This window comes from Haliotis cracherodii, unplaced genomic scaffold, assembly GCF_022045235.1.
Source record: "Haliotis cracherodii isolate W230 unplaced genomic scaffold, xgHalCrac1.p SCAF_5, whole genome shotgun sequence".
Taxonomy (NCBI): Eukaryota; Metazoa; Mollusca; class Gastropoda; order Lepetellida; family Haliotidae; genus Haliotis; species Haliotis cracherodii.
Genome location: NW_027266308.1, coordinates 22,587,515 through 22,605,439, shown reverse-complemented (window position 1 = coordinate 22,605,439; position 17,925 = coordinate 22,587,515). Strand labels below are relative to the sequence as shown.

Here is a 17,925-nt window from a genome sequence, read left to right as displayed (position 1 = left end):
TTGTTGACGACAATACACCTGAAAGTGAGAGCTCTGCAATGCGTTATGATTCTGCAAATGGAGAATGTACTAAACACAATGGAGGAAATTCCACAAATGCAGAGAAAGTATTCCGTCCTTTCAAGTGGGATATAGAAGATTGTCCAAAATCAAATCACAGTTATTTCATATGTGAACTGACATGTTTGTGGGAACTATTATCATTTGCTGCTGACCACAACTCAAATTATTCTGCATCCATTTATCCCATCAGTGCCTCCCACACTGGACACGTTGCCACTATCATCATGCAATGTCAACAGAACCATTCTTTCATTTGGAATTCATCAACAAATATGACGAACAATTTTAAGATAAACTATCACAGTGTCAGTGTATCTCATCAGGTACACTAGATTTTGTCAATTTTCTTACATTGGTGAACCAACACGTCACTTCAAGGATCAAAGTATCAAGACTCTTTCATCCGTTATCTCTGTTCATCTGCATGAGAATATAAGCATAGCTCGATTTGATGAACTTGCAGCGTCAAGGGACAACGCATTAGATGGGATCGAAATTATGACAGATGCTAGACATGGCTGTCGGAAAAACTCGTTTCATTCTGATCATATTGCACTTGGACATTTGACTCATAAAGTTATAAACTTTTAAAGTTTTAAATTTGTGGACAAAATTTGGATACTACTACAGACGGTTAATTCTGAAGGTGATATGCCAGCGGAGAATAACCTGAGTGACAGTGATATTGATGATGAGAGAGGAAGCGTTTCAGATGAAGAGACTGACAATAAACAGTGAGGACTTACATGGACCTGTGACAAACTGTGATCACCTAATTCTATCTTGATCCTATGTAAATACCAGTATGAAGTATGTGAATATACACACGTCATATAAATATTTGTTTCTTTTTATGAGTGAAAAACATCGCTAATATTACAGGCAGGATATTACATTATTTAATTTATGGCCAGTTGATATAAATTGGAAATTTGTACATCTTTGAGATGATGGGATGTGCTTCTCATTTAATAACATTTTTATATTCTTAATGTTTTGGATACTTTTTCCATACCTGAGAGTTGATTTTCTATCTCGAATTTTCGAGTTATGGAAGATATGTCTTTATGTTTATGTATATGTATCATGACAGAAGTGGAATTTAGTGTATAAGTAGTTATTTGCAATGACAAATGTATATTGTCAGAATCCTAGATGCTACTTTGAGACACTGTTCATTATAATGCTGACATAACAATATTTATTTACCGGTACTATTGTATACTTATTTCCAGTATAAAGCTGGGTTAACAAACAATTTTAATTTATTGTAGTACTTTTTCTTTGAAGAATGTTCATTGTAGTTTTGCTGAATATTTCCAGTGACTTGCAAATATTTATATTTATGTATGATTATTCATAGAGAACATGAACTGTACAACCAACATATTTTGTGTTGAAGAGGTGTTTCCTTTGAGCAGTGGTAAATAATATTACTGTTTTCATGCTGAATACCTTGGCACAATTGATCATTCGTATATAAACATCACTCTGAACAGTAAACGTAATACATTTGTATGTACCAAGATCAGTTATATCAAACTAGTAATGAAGTACTTGTTAAACCTTCTCCTGCTATCTATTATTATGTAGAATTATGTGAGAGTACATATTGACTGTTGGTGATTGACTACACGATACTGACTCGGCTACATAATGACATGTTTACAATGTATAAAGTGTATAATTGTATATAATGTATATAAATACAATGTATAAAGTGTGTAAATTGTATGTAATGTATATATTTACAATGTATAAAGTGTGTAAATTGTATGTAATGTATATATTTACAATGTATAAAGTGTGTAAATTGTATGTAATGTATAAAGTATATAAAGTGTATATAGTGTATAAAGTGTATATATTTTCTAAACTGTATAAATTGTACAAAGCGTATATAGTTTATAAAGTGTATAAATTGGTCAAAGTGTCTAGTGAGTTTTTCCTTTTTTCTATACCAAAGTGGCAAGCGGACTAGAGAAATAGACTTGCACAAGTCTCTAAGGCAACAATCAATCATTTAAATACTAATTTCAAGATTATATAAATAAAAGACATCCTCAGATTGACCACTTATCTAGATTTGCCTATTATAAGGATAGAACAACTTAACACCCATGGACTTATTCTTCAAAACAAGGAGAAAGGCTAACTGCAGACAGTGGAGAGAGGCTTGAGATTGGGAGACGGGGCAGCAGAAGCAAGCACCCACTGTGTATAAACAAACAGGTCATTCCAGCCATCATAGACCCCTCGCCCTTATCAGTAGATTCCAAATCTCATGTCTGCCTGTCACTTACATTTTGATAAACTATTAGTAACAACTTGAAGCAAATTCCACCGTTCTCGGTCTTTAAAGGGTCATGTAACAGGGATCTGGTTGAAAGGGTTCATCCTGTTTCAGTGTCGCGGATCGGTACTTACACTTTTAGTCACTGGACGCCTGATCTAGATTTGATTATAATCCAACAAATCTGGCGTTGTATGGATTAGTCTGAATGTCCCATTTAACTCTCTTTAAAAACCCTGAAGATCTAGGCCAGAATTGCTCATTTGCAACCCATGGCTGTTAGGCGATCGGGTTGTCAGGTTCGATGGCGTGGTTGATGCATGTCATTGTATCCTAATGGAGTAGATAGATTCTCATGATGTCAATCACCAGAGTGTCTTGTCCAGAATCGGTTATTTTCAGATTGCCGTCATATAGCTGGACTAACGTTGTCACATAGCTGGACTAACTTTGTAGATGCGCAGTCGCATCGCTCAAGACCATTAACATAATAAAGTACATTGGGCGCTCACAAACATAACTTTATTTACAGTGATACTTGCTTCAATGACAAGACGACGACATATCTTCTTCGATGAAGACTTGTATAAACATGACATCTAATGGTATCAGAATAGGAAGAATATAACTGTACAATCAAGGAGCAAGGTAACGGAGAATTGATGGTTGCACGCCCTTCCGGTCATCAACAACTATATGTGCAAGTCAACAATAGTGTATTGAATTCAGATTCTTAACACAATCTGCTTGATTAACAAAATAATCTTGAAACGTGGTAAAATATTAACTTCTAGCAAAGGTTAATTATGCTCCGACGTTCATACAGTCTGGCCCATACTCTATGAAGGTTCATACTCCAGTGAACTCACGCAAAGTGAAAGTCAATTCTTACTTAAACTGAACTAGTGCCAGTTTGCAGTCCGGGTATGTTTGAGTCCAGATTTGGGGGAACGGGTGGCCCAGTCGCTAAAGGCGATAGAAATCGCTGTACAGAATTGGTGCCAGGATGACAGATTTGATGGTCATGGGTTGAATCCAAGATTCGCCCCGAGTAAGATCTTTTGTCAGGAACCAGACCTTCCTTCACTCGTAGGTATTACCATCGTGGTTAACGTCGGCTGTCTGATTCTCTTAGGATGGTTTTCCCATATTACCCTGACAGCCGCGATATAACCGGAATCTGGAACATGGTCAAGCCCAACTCACGCACTCATATATCGTACAAACGCAACTTGATTGGTCACCAGACGTACCTAAATTATACACACCAATCTCGCCATTAATGATTACCATAAAACACGTCTATGAAGAGATATAATTCCATGATACCTCCTTAAACTGAATCTCCATTGATTAGTATCGCAACGTGGCCTTCATGACACGACCTGTAAAATGCTACCCACATGCCCTAAAAGGTCGCTTCGCAATGGCGGTCATCCATCCTAATGACAATAAAATATATAGTTAAGATCCGGGTTAGAATAGGTCTTCAGCAGCCCATGCTTGCTGTAAGAGGCGACTATGCTTGTAAGAGGCGAATAACGGGATCGGGTGGTCAGGCTCGCTGACTTGGTTGATGCATGTTATCGTATCCCAAGTGCGTAGATCGATGCTCATGATGTCAGTGACTGGATTATTTGGTCCAGACAAGATTATTTACAGACCGCCGACATCATGAGCATCGGATCACGCATTTGGGATACGATGATATGCATCAACCAAGTCAGCGAACCTGACTACCGATCCCGTTAGTCGCCTCTCACGGCAAGCATGGGTTGCTGCAGGCCTATTCTACCCCGGATCCTCACGGGTTTCACTCCGTTCCATGTTGTATGCAGTAGGATATACGCTTGAGACACGAACTCTCATTTGTATTATCCTCACTGCTATCAAGTCAGGTCATAATATGTTGATACAGGTGATCATCGTAGACGATTTAACTAGAATGAGTGGCCTTCAACACCGATGGCATGGAACGATGCTCACACTATCAACCACTGGTTTGTCTAGTCCAGACTCGGTTATGGAGTAGAACCCTATACACTCACTCTCTTGCAAGTGAATCTTCTTATCATTGTCTTCAATGTGGGCTTTTGTTGTTTTTATTGAATTTCCAAGGATCAATCGGCAACAAATATCTTCTTCGCCCTGTGTGTGGTGGGGGGTGAGGGGGCGAGCTGGGGGTCGTTGGGGTAATGGGGCTTGTAGTTGTACAGCTGGGGGGAGATGCTGGGGCCGTTGCAGCAGAACTTAAAGAAGCACAGACACATGACCAGGAAGCCGACACAGAAGGCCACCCCACACACAAGGCCAATCACCACCGACCGGGACACATTGTTCGACTGAAATGGAAACGTGTCAGAAAGTGACAAATACAGGCTCACCAAAATGTTCGGGAATAATCGAAAAATTAGGTCATACGGAAAGGATAAACACAGCATATTCAAAATTAAGTAACAGTAAAACAGCAAGGCTATTTTCTTTTTGACACACATGAACGGCAAAAATAACATTTCAAATATGGCTGACCTTGCGACCATGTTTGAAATCGGATGTGAATTCTGTGAGTTATTTAAGAAACATAAATGCTGTGATCAGCAAACAACAAATTTCAGCTTAATTAACTATTAGGTTTCGGAGGAACTGTCGCATAATAAGCTATACAGGATATTGAGGGATGGGAAGACAAAAATAATGTAAAGATTTAGATAGAATTCAAAATGCGACACAAACTTACAATATGTCGCTGTGCACACAACATACTTGCTGCATATCAAATTTCATAATGATATATACATGCCGAAATGGTTGAATATTAAGCAAAAATTGCATAGCTGTCGTGAGAGACACCATTGCTGGGACCATTCTTGCAAAGTTTCATTAGCCATGTGGTTTCAGATGGGAATATAAACGGGCAGACGGACGGACGATGGAAATACCTCACGCCATAAGCTCACTTGAATTGAAAGTTCAAGTGAACTAAAATAGTAGATGTTTTTACTGCATTTGCTTCGAAATCTTATATGTAATGTTAACTATAGAATAATTATCATCTCTTCTAAAGATTAATATTTTACATTTAGAAATAATACAGGCAGAATATGACTAACACTCGCGTAAATAAGGCTTTCACAAATCGGGCCTGTTGTTTTTCACAATGTTATTATCAGCCATGGCCCCACTACACATATGGGGGCGTCAATCTCTGCCTCTGTCATATTATGCATTTGGCTGATATTGATGCAATACTAATTATATGACAACTTTTAGGCCTAGATATGATTCTATTTATGGCGAGGAAGGAAGCTGTTAAATATAATCGATATAGCCCTTTTCATAATCATAATCATAATAAACCCTTTCCATATTACGAAATCTCTGCTAAAAGCAGAGTCGATTGTACGATTGCAACTATTCCGTCACAAACGCATACAAAGGCAAGTCAATTGTTTACTGAACATACACTGGAACATCTGGTACAAGTCAAAATAAGGAATTGAATCAGACATCGTTTTTGTCACAGATGAGTCGAATTTGGAAATGTCCTTCTCATGTCTACCATAAAATTCTTTGAACCTTGATAAAAAAAACTTCTGAGCACCTAACAGGAAGCTGTTAGGTCAGCAAAGTGGAGGATACTTATGAACTAGAGAATTAAGGCAACTAATGGATTCATTTGACATTTCAAACAATATCTGGAAAGATCTTTTAGAATTGTTTCGGAAACGACCATACCCTCCTGTCAGCAGCTCACCTGAATCAGTTTCAGTGGAAGTGTTTATATGGTGTGATAATATAAAAAAGGGGGAATACCCCCTAATCGATTTGAAAAAGAAATGGGTATGTATCGGAAAAGATATATTTATATGTCGGAACATGAATTACCCAGACTGTAAAGTACTGTTTTCAGTGAAATTTTGACCGGCTTACTTTTTTTCTAGTGGTCGGCTGTGGTGTTGTTCTGAGGACTTGGACTTCTAGTGACGTCCCTGTCCCTGTTCCCCCCGACTCCGTCCTTCCGGGCCCCAGTCCTCCTGTAGTGCCAGAAATTCCCCCGCTTCCAGTGCCAGATGCAGATGAGGTGGACCCGATGGATCCGTCTGCTACAGCCGTGGCTCCCCCTGCAGGGGATCCTATCTTCGGGGTCGTGTCGTCTGTTATTGTTCCCTCACCTCCAACATTGTTCCCAGTACCTTCTGTGACAGTTGTCGCAGATGACAGAGACTTGGTAGAGTCTGACAATGACTGTAGAATCTCTGAACTGCTAGAGACATGCACTTTAGGTGGTATTGTAGTTTCACAGAAAACTATAGACCCTGAGAAATTGTAATAAACAATCATTGTCGGGACTTCAGACGTACTCGATTGCAAATCTGGTTCTACGTTCATAGTTCCTGTTGAAACTACCAAAGATATATTTAAGGGCGTTGTTTGCTGAGGACCTTGAAATATGCTTGTTTTGTTTGGAGTACTCCGAGATAATGTTACAGAAGATGGTGTGATGCAGTCTGTGCAGTCCATATCGTTAGTCGTCAGTGTCGATACTGGCGTCTCCGAGAACCTAGAATGTACAGTGTCTGGTACAAACGACGATGACATGTTGTACATTTCTGAAACGAATTCTACAGTTGCATTGTCAGTAGCAGACGATGTATAATTCACTGATGAAACGATGACACTATCAACTGCAGACGAAGAGTTCATGGTTTCGGACGCTGTTGTTTCAGGCATAATTAGTTCTGGGCTGAAAGGAAGGCTAGCATCACTGGTGTAGGACATGACCTCGCCCGTTTCAGTCGAGTCAAGGCTTGAAAGTTCATTAGGATCAGACCGGAACCGGAAGCTCGCACTTGGCTCAATCTGAGTGAAGTGTTCGGTAGGAGCTTCACTTACGCAGCCAATGTTTGACATTGAATCAGAATAGCATCCGGGGCTTGAAGAGTGTATTTCGGGATGCTGGGTAGATCTTAGTCTGGCCTTTCTCCAAGCGTCATACCAACTGCTAACGACGTCCGTGCACTTTCTGTACGAGGCGTCAGGATCAAACAGCTGCAGGATGTAATCATTGAGAGATAGTGAGGAGCTGCTTGACTCTACCCAAGTTCGAGATGGATCAGGGACATGAGTTTTATTTGCTAATATTTCGGTAAAATCAGACTGTTTGTCTAATGGCTGCATTTGGTTGGCATTTATAACAGAGTCAGATTTGAATGTCAGACTTTCATTTTGTGTCGTGCTTGATGGTGCTATGATACCGTTGCCTGTCGGTGACAGTATGCTTGATAACGGAGCAGTTGGGGAATCAGTATTTATGACTGATGTCTGGAGGTCCGTCCCTGCAGGTGATGTTGGAAAATCAGACATAAGTTGCTCGTGGGGTGTCTCTGTCTTGGTGACCAATGTAGAATCTGACAAAGGATCATCCTGACTTGTCTGAGTCTGGCTGATCAATGTAGAATCTAACACAGGTTGGTCCTGACTTGTTTGGGCCTGGCTGCTGAATGTAGAATGTAACACAGGTTGGTCCTGACTTGTTTGGGCCTGGCTGCTGAATGTAGAATCTAACACAAGTTGGTCCTGACTTGTTTGGGCCTGGCTGCTGAATGTAGAATCTAACACAGGTTGGTCCTGACTTGTTTGGACCTCGCTGCTGAATGTAGAATCTAACACAAGTTGGTCCTGACTTGTTTGGGCCTGGCTGCTGAATGTAGAATCTAACACAGGTTGGCCCTGACTTGTTTGGGCCTGGCTGCTGAATGTAGAATCTAACACAGGTTGGCCCTGACTTGTTTGGGCCTGGCTGCTGAATGTAGAATCTAACACAGGTTGGTCCTGACTTGTTTGGGCCTGGCTGCTGAATGTAGAATCTAACACAGGTTGGTCCTGACCTGTTTGGGTCTGGTTGATGAGAGTAGAGTTGGTGTCGAGCGTTGAGCTGGTGGGTGCCCCATATACCTGCACGACAAGCAGCACCCACGCTGCGTGCCAGACCGGCCTTGACGAGGCTGAAACTAAGAGGGAAGAATTAACTTTTCCACACATCATTGAGTACAAACGTAGAGAATCATGTGCAGAAACAAACCACATGAAACTTCATAGATAGCGTCAGGATAGTGTATTTCAGGTCGCCAGGATGGTGTTTTTCACTTCGCACTCAATATATATTTCTCAAGAAATATGTCAAATTAAGGGAAAGTGGTCAAACATAACATGTTATATCTGGGATTATATTTTCTTGGTAAAGTACAAATTCTAGCACTATTTTTATTGGAGGCCCTTCCGGGATTCGAACCCACACTCTCGGGGTGAGGCTACTAATCGCCAGAACACAAATTCAGCAATCTAACCCACTCAGCAACCGAAACTGGTAGTCTAGATCACCTACTTTGTTTAGCCCTCCGATAGGTGTACATAGACACGGCTCCCATGACCGAAGCTAGGTACTGATAATACATTCGGATTACAATTTTCACTCAAACATACTTGTTGGCAGGGACGGGTCCCTCACATGATACTGTGTAGGGGTAGGGAAACAGCCCTACTAATAGTAAGCTTGCTTGTCTTTAAACTCTGGAAAGTAACTGGTAGACATCGCGGTGTATACGAGTGTGCACCAGATTCGGTGGCACAATAACGTTAACCTGACACAGAGTCATTGATACCATTTGAATCAGAGACGAATTGTATGTAATCTACTAATTAAAAGACTTTCGATTATATCTCACTAAATAGGATCAAAACAAAATTTGCACTATTATTTTACTATTAACGACCCGTGAAGATCCGGGGTACAATAGGTTTTCAGCAACCCATGCTTTCAGTAAAGGGCGACTATGCTTGTCGTAAAAGGCGACTAACGGGATCGGGTGGTCAGGCTTGCTGACTCGGTTGATGCATGTCATCGTATCCCAAGTGCGTAGATCGACGCTCATGATGTCAACGACTGGATTGTTTGGTCCAGACTCGATTACTTACAGACCGCCGACATCATGAGCATCGGATCACGCATTTGGGATACGATGATATGCATCAACCAAGTCAGCGAACCTGACCTTCTGATCCCGTTAGTCGCCTCTCACGGTAAGCATGGTTCAGACTCGATTATTTACAGACCGCCGTCATATAGCTGGGATATTGCTGAGTGCTGCGTTAAACAACAAACAAACAAACTATTAAACGAGAATGCCGAGAAAACGAGTTTTGCAATGAAGGGCATAATTATTGAAGATGAGTACTATTTTATTTAGGCTTGTGCAAGGTACGAATCACTTCGAGTTAGATACATACATACGAGTAAGTATTCTTCTACATGTCTCCCAAAGACAAAAGCATGTACATTTAACATGCTTGGGTCATCTACAAACACGGATGATGTCAAAGAACTAGTTATATTTATATACTGTAACGAAATGCTTGGCTAGACACTACAAGAATGTGTAAACATGACCATTCGTCATGTAATAAGATCATTTCATAGATCTTATTCCCCACGCATCACTACCGGACGCCTCACCTCGCATAATTGTTTTGTTCCAAAGTACCTTCAGACGAAACACATCACTGAATGTGTTCCCCCACTTGACGAAATACACCCTATGTCCAACCAAACATATATTCTTCATATCAATCGACAGTTAATTTACAAAGATTTTTCAGGTTGTAAAAATATGTAACAAAATATATATTGTACTGGAAATCTAAAAATTAAATTATTTAGCCTTAAGTCATGTCACGGGTAGCTTCTGGTTGACTCACTGATCTCACTTCGCGGTCACGTGCTGTAGATATACCCCAACAGTTCGTATGTAGACAACAGGAACAGATGCTGTGTAAGTAAAGTGAGATGTACCTTGAAACTAACTCTGACTGAAGGTTGTTACCATAATAATATAACCCCAACATCCTCCACCAGTACTTGTCAACAACGGTGGTAAATATTGACACATAGCCTAGAGTGTCCAGTCTCTATCAGGGATAGGAATCAACACAGAATGATTAATTTCTTGTAACAGACCCGCCACGTGTAAACATTTCCTATCCAATGCCACAGGCAACATAACATGCTCCTTGTGGACATTTCAAATTCACGGAACATAGAATTCATTTTTATTCGCCTCCAACTACCTCCACGAATATTACCATCCTCCATTCTTAAAGTGCCAGTGGAACTATTTAGTTAATAAATATGTGATTTATTTCTATTGACTGAAGGAGAAAAACAAGCCCATGCCGACTTATTACTTGATACATCAGATACCACGACATATAATTTTCGCCTATACCAAAATCGTTTTCAGACTACTTATACCACTCCCCGCCGCCCCCGAAACCAAAGCCTTTATGTTCCTCACGCAGAGGCTCGAACGCGGAATGGTCGTGGATGGTATAAAAATGTACTATTGGTACTCACATGCCAACGGAACCAGACCAAACTTCCCCATTGAGTTATTGTCCTCAGCGCTATACTGTTCCTTCTGTTGACAGTCAACACTGATGTATCATGCTACTACGTCCTACGTTCCGTCTCCCACGCTTGCATCACAGAGACAAACAAAGGACGCCGATGGCATCAAGGTACTGCTCCAGATCCTGGTGTTCCAATACATCCGCTGTTGTATGTAGTCACGGTCACACTAGTATATCATCACACCTGTTTATCGACGCCGCTGGTATTGAAGAGCAACATGGATTGGCCCTGACTATGTGTGAGTTGTCCTGATATTGAGGACAGTATACCCACGCATCACCTGTTCCTGGGTTGTTTCTGTGAAGTAGGTTGACCGTGGACGACAACGCAGACAGCTTTCTTCACGACTGTCAGTGTTTTTTTGAATAACATCAAAGACGACATTTTAGAGAAAAAATAATCCGAAATTAAATGTGTTCTAATTACTGCACAAGGACTGTAGACGTGTGGACGGCCTGCCTAGACAGGGGCACATGAAACATCCAGCGATTAACCCTTTGTAGCTCGGAAGCAATCGCCGTTTTGCAAAATGTGAACACGTTTTCACACATATTCATCGCAGGAAAAATGCAGCAGTGTCTTTATGTAGTCAGACCGTAGAGTCTGATTATCTGCAGGTAATATTCAATAGTGTCTTTGTGCAGTTAGACCAGAGTCTGATTATCTGCAGGTAATATTCAACAGTGTCTTCGTGCAGTCAGACCGTAGAGTAGTCTGATTTTCTGCAGGTGATATTCAATAGTTTCTTCGTGCAGTCAGACCAGTGTCTGATTATCTGCAGGTAATATTCAACAGTGTCTTCGTGTAGTCAGACCGTAGAGTCTGATTATCTGCAGGTGATATTCAACAGTGTCTTCGTGTAGTCAGACCGTAGAGTCTGATTATCTGCAGGTGATATTCAACAGTGTCTTCGTGCAGTCAGACCAGTGTCTGATTATCTGTAGCAATATTCACCAATGTCTCCATACAGTCAGACCATTCAGTCCGATTATATATGTGAATGGTCATCAGTGTTCCCTTGCAGTCTGATATAACCCGATCATCATATTGATGAGCATTGCCCACTCACCTACAGTTAATGTTAACCTACATAACTTGTCCTTCAGAAGCTCTCGAGTGACAATGTCGGGTGTAAACTTAGTTCAATAGTTACTGTTATGAAAAATGATTTATTCCAACAGTAAACCACTTCAGCGCGTGTGACTGTCCACCTGCTTCTAAGAGTCCGTTAACTGTTTTTTCCGCACTTTTTACACTAATTCAGTATTGGTTGAGAAGTAGCTTGTTTAAATCAGTTGCCATAATGATATTAAATCTATATGTGGGAATGTCCACTGATTACCTGAATAATTAATATGTCGGTATTGTATATACCCAATAAAGTGAAACTACATCGTTCTCATGACGAGGCATAACAATCAGCCTCTTTACTGCCCAGCATTGATGCAGAGTTTCTCGCGTGAGCTCGTGCCATAGATCATAGCCGGTTATGACTGGACCAGCACACAGCAAGTCTGGCTGGATCTGAGCCAGTCTGTGTGTGTTTTCATGTCGGGGCTAATTAACTACAGCAGCTATACCCCGGAGACTTCCGTGCCTTCATCCATCTGATAAAAAGGTTGCACTGATTACGCGGACACACATGACTGTCGACAAGCCACCCTAAAACGGCGGCTATTATGAAGTGCGTGACGTACGTCACTGCCAATGTATAACATAATCCTTATTACATTCGGAGAATTAAACTTTCGGTCCCATAATGATATTGGTCGTGATACCGTGAAGAACTGATTTATATAGAATAATATCTTCTTAATTAATAACAGTGTTCGACTGACATACATGACAGTCAAGACTGTATTTACAGTAACAACGTTTCAGGGATACCTCTTGTCCCTTCTCCATTAGGTGAAGATCCGGGTTACTTCGGAAACCCATGCTTGTCTTCAGAGGCGACTAACGGGATCGGGTGGTCAGGCTCGCTGACTTGGTGATGCATGTCATCGTATCCCAGGTGCGTAGATCGATACTCATAATGTCAATCACTGGATTGTCCGGTCCAGACCGTTATCACATTGTTGGACTATTACTGAGTTCGGCGTTAAACAACAAACAAACAAAACCAGTGACTCCTATGACTACTGATCAATATCATACTTTCACAGTATCATCATCACCATCATCATCATAAAATCAAGAAATACCGAAGATGACAAGATACGATTCCTATATCATGAGCATGTGTTTATGAATTAATATCAAATAATGTTTATTTGTTTGTTTGATGATGCCAGGTGTTCGTGAAAAGGTGAACGTACCTTGCCCAACCCGTGGCACCGTCAATCTCGGGTGAATATGTAAATACATGCCGAAATGACCCGTGAAGATCCGGGGGAAATTAGGTCTTCAGCAACCCATGCTTGCCGTTAAAGGCGACTATGCTTGTCGTAAAAGGCGACTAACGGGATCGGGTGGTCAGGCTCGCTGACTTGGTTGATGCATGTCATCGATCCCAATTGCGTGGATCGACGCTCATGATGTCAATCACTGGATTGTTTGGTCCAGACTCCATTACTTACAGACCGCCGTCATACAGCTGGAATATTGCTGAGTGTGGTGTTAAACAACAACCAATATGCCGAAATATACTACTAAAAATGTTAAGGATCACCTGATTCTTCTATTTTATATATATATTATGAGACTTATGCATAAAGTATACGTCTCATACATAATGATACAACGTGCTTACATTTTCAAAATATCGTGTAAGGGTACATTACATATAAGGCATGACAAGTACTTCAAAAGTTTTACAAATCTCGTTCACATAAATCACAAGTAAGTGTATAGGTTTCAGTTTAAAGCAATATTTCATGAGCGCCCATCAATCGTCTCCAACACACCTTATCTGTACACGTTTTAATAGACTCACTCTCAATCTATCATGAACACGTCCAAAACCTTATGACGCATTCAAACCTATCTCGCAAAGCGAGAAGTTCAAATTTCTCGTTGACCTTCAAGTTTAATATGCAACAGATTTAAAGACACGGGTTTTACTGCGAACCCTTTAATTGGGTTGTCCCGTAGTGCAGGTAGCTAGGCGGTGCTAGGTGTAGGTTTGCGGTAATTCAACACAGACGTCAGTGGAAACGCCGTTCATGTGAACAAGCCAGCGCAAGGACCTGCTCCAGAACGCAGGTAAATGCTTTGATCATTGTAAAGGTGAAATCTGGTGGAAGATCTTAAGGTGTAACAATCGCGGCATGGGTTAGCGTTCCAGTGAAACAATGCTGGCGTTAGTGGGATTAGAGATTGGCAACGCTTCACCTGTAATCGACATAGGTTTTCCGCAACACTGTGGACAAACTAACACTCGGCAGGGTACCACTGCCTGCACAGGTGTCTTTAGTGGCACGACAACAACTTGACAGGTGCTAGGGTATGTATAGGTCATATACTATCTCTTATGTTTTGTAGACATTGTTGATCCAGGGTTGTTTTATTGTACGTTGAATTGTTGCATGTTTTAAGGTTTGTGAGAATAGAATCTCCAATGATAGCTGGTGTCTCTTTTTGTTATTTGATCTCGATATTCATAAATAAAGTACATGATCTTAACCATAAGTATTTATGCAGTACATACAGACGGGAACGGAAAAACTAGTTTTACCTGAATACTAACATATGCCGCGACGCTGTCGGTCACTCAGAGAGATTGTAAAGTTAAATATACATAAACAGGTCATATATGTACATCATAAAACAACAAACGGACAAACTCTCGTAAACATACATGGAGTATATCTATTGTCAACTTGGTAAATAAACAAATATTCTGTTCAGTTACGTGTAGGTGTTAGAGATTCAAAACAATTTCAGGAATAGAAACCCGTACATTTTGTTAACTGGACCATTAATTTCGCTCGTGACAGATAATCCATAAATACTGATATCATATTTTCTTGAAAGATATCCAGTATCTGACTTATGAGTATCCAGTAGTCGCTAGCCATGTCACGGAGATTGATGTGAGATGAAATGAGATATCGCATTATCAATCTTAAAACATGTAGGCTTGACACGAAGGACGTTTGGGAGGACAGGCAACGACTGAGACGCCGGCATCACTAGGTGATCCCGTAACACGTAAACAACCTGCACGACAAAACACCAGAAGACTGAGCGTATGTTTACATGTCTAGGCCGTGACTGTTATCATTTGTTTGTTGTTTAACGCCGCACTCAGCTATATGACGGCGGCCTGTAAATAATCAAGTTTGGACCACATAATCCAGTGATTGACATCATGAGCATCGGTCTACGCAGTTAGGATACGATGACATGCATCAACCAAGTCACCCGATCCTGTTAGTCGCCTCTTATGACAAGCATGGGTTGCTGAGGACCAACTCTGACCCGGGTCTTCATGGGTTGACTGGTATAACAACAACAACAACAACAACAACAACAACAAAAAGCAAACCGGTCAAGGTCGACATTATTGTTTAGTGCTGGTTTCATCATAATACTCATTTGGTCTTCTTGGCACTTATTTTGTTTGTTAAAAGATACGTTATATTGAGTTCAAGTTAGGGTTTCATCGTCAGTTATAAAACCCTAATATTCAGGAGTAACACATATATGCTAAATTGCCAAGCAAAGGACAGTACAAGCAAGAAATGATTATTCAATGATAAAGTAGTTTGACAAGGGTATCATTGATGTGTTTTGAAGCTTAAGTTTGCAGTGTTTCGGCGACCGTTTTCCGCCTAGTAACGTGTTTTTAAACGTTTGTACTTTTTTGGGTCAAATCCAGTTTTTAAGTGTATACTTTCTCTCTGTCCGGCAGTTTACTAGTTCCGGTTGATGTGTCTATGTTAATTTATCCACTGTAGTGATTTCGTGCAATATCAAATATGCATGAGGCAAATAAGAAACATGTTGCCCAAAATTGTACTAAGCAGCTCATGACTTCTTCGGAGACGGAGATGCTACATTTCATCAATAATTATTGGTATGAATTTGACAAAGAAAATGTTCCTTAAGTTCGAATTTTGTGTACTTGCAGATATTATGGTCATCTCCGGAGTTCACTTTCTGGACACAACATGGACACGGTGTGTATAGAAAAGGGCATGGATGTCATGCTCACCTCAAAGGCAGGCGACCCAAATTCTATACCTCGCGACACAGACGTGAACATGTTACCCGAGGTGCCTACAAGCCGTGGACAAGGATACATAACACCTGCAGGTCGTGGCGTCTTGGCGGGAAAGTCGCCCGTTCTTCTTGACGACGACACTTACAAATCCAAACTGAAATCAGCTCGTGGAAGATTAGAATCGTCAAAGTCCAGCTTCCATTTCCAAAAGTCTCGAGGGACGTCAAGCAGCAACCACCATGTTAGTTTCGTTGGATCCAAAAGTAAAACATCGTACCAGCTACCGGTCGTCTACTTTGTTGTAAAAGCGGACAAGATTCCTTGTCTCCCCGAGAACTATCCTGATAAGGGTCAGAGACAATCGCGTAAAGCTTATGCAGCGAAAAGTCGTCATCAGTTTCTTACCAAACGGAGGGAGAAGAAACGTCAGCATGACGCAGACATCAAGCAGGTCAAGGCCCTAGGGTCGCAAGTGGGGCTTAAAGTTGAGCAAATGAAGACGAATGCCATTCAGTCTGTCAGTCCTTGGCTTTCGAGACAACCCACTACTCCTTTTAACTCAATATCGGAGAGATCGGATGTTAGGTCTCAAGAAACGGTGTTTGTTAACGGTGATAATCTCTTTGACGATGATGAGAACTCTCAAGCATCTGGGGTTGATTCGGATGGCTTTAATAGGTCTCAAGGGTGCCCTGAAAAACCACACTTCTCAGTCTGTGACACTGGACTACCAGATCTCAAATGTAATACACACAGATCCGACTCGCCAGATAGTTGTTCTTCTAGGAAAGTTCATTTTTCAAAGAATGTTTCTGGAACCAAAGGTTGCAACATCCAACTTCCAAGGGTAGATCAGAGTGCTGAAGACTTTATAGCTGTTGAGATCAAGCAACCAGTGGTGCAGCCCAAAGAACCAACACATAGCAAACTAGAACCAACCCAAGTCATCGACACATCATCACGCACAAAGCAAAGGCGCGCGGCTAACCCCCTCAAACTTCCTAAAATCGACATGCTCACTCCGATTTACGACGAGCTCATCCTGAAGACATTCCAGTCCTTCATGACAAAGAAGACGCCTTTGTCTGACCGGACGGCAAGAGCACTCCTCCAGAGGGTGACAGCCATTCTTCACCCAGTCGATGATCCACTCCGCCTCCCTGACCAGAAGACCCCTAGTATCAGACCCCAAACCAGACAGACCAGTTTCTTCTCCACTGAGCCAGAAGGCGACAGGTCTGAGCTGGGTTACATTAACGTGTCAAGTAGTGGCATGACCGTGGACGGCAAGTCTATGTCCATGTTGTTGCGTGATGTTGAGTCCAGACAGAGACGGCTCCAGATCCCCTCCACCTGTTTCCAAATGGTTCCGCCCGGCCTTAACAGGGAGGACACGGAAAACCTGCAGACACTCGTGTCTCCGGACAAAAGGCCAGACATCTACATCCCTACATCATGCTAGGGGTGTTTCGGGACTTATTTATCATATGTCCACATACCTTTCCTAATTTCGGGACTCTGTTGTCATCCCGAGTCTACAAACCGTTCCAGGTGAGGAGAGGTGAAATGGGATTAAACGTCGCGACCGAGATTGTTGCACTTATATAGAGACGTGCATGCACGTGTGTGTTTGTGTAGCTGCTTGTACTAGTCCGAACTGATGCCGAATTAAAGTGCTCGCCCACTGAGATACCATGCCGATGAATACCCCACTCAGACACCTTATACTACGAGCTGACCAGTTGTTGTTTTAGCCCCTTAATGCCCATCGCCAGACTGGGTAACTTCAAGTACCATCTTTTAACGTATTTAGACGCGGCCGGGGATCGTACCCCCGGACCTTCCGCTCTCCGGACGAACGCTTGACCACGGAGACAGTCCCCATGGTTAGGTACTCAGGTGTAATCTTGTGTACTTATTCTGTTCCTTGTTTCG

General features: G+C 41.5%; 2 protein-coding genes across 2 annotated transcripts; one reads left to right on the top strand and one right to left on the bottom strand.

Moving 5' to 3' along the window:
- Nucleotides 1-4,255: 4,255 nt before the first annotated feature.
- LOC139443601 (mucin-3A-like) lies at nucleotides 4,256-8,398 on the bottom strand. Its single transcript, XM_071224562.1, has 2 exons — nucleotides 6,287-8,398; nucleotides 4,256-4,698 (listed from the first exon to the last, which is right to left on the bottom strand). The coding sequence occupies exons 1-2, from the start codon at nucleotides 8,396-8,398 to the stop codon at nucleotides 4,477-4,479; spliced, it is 2,334 nt and encodes a 777-aa protein (XP_071080663.1). The 3' UTR covers nucleotides 4,256-4,476.
- Nucleotides 8,399-14,191: 5,793 nt separating this feature from the next.
- On the top strand, nucleotides 14,192-17,658 carry LOC139443321 (uncharacterized). Its single transcript, XM_071224302.1, has 2 exons — nucleotides 14,192-14,268; nucleotides 15,898-17,658. Exon 2 carries the CDS (start codon nucleotides 15,938-15,940, stop codon nucleotides 17,450-17,452), a length of 1,515 nt encoding a protein of 504 aa, XP_071080403.1. The 5' UTR covers nucleotides 14,192-14,268; nucleotides 15,898-15,937; the 3' UTR covers nucleotides 17,453-17,658.
- The last annotated feature ends 267 nt before the right edge of the window (nucleotides 17,659-17,925 follow it).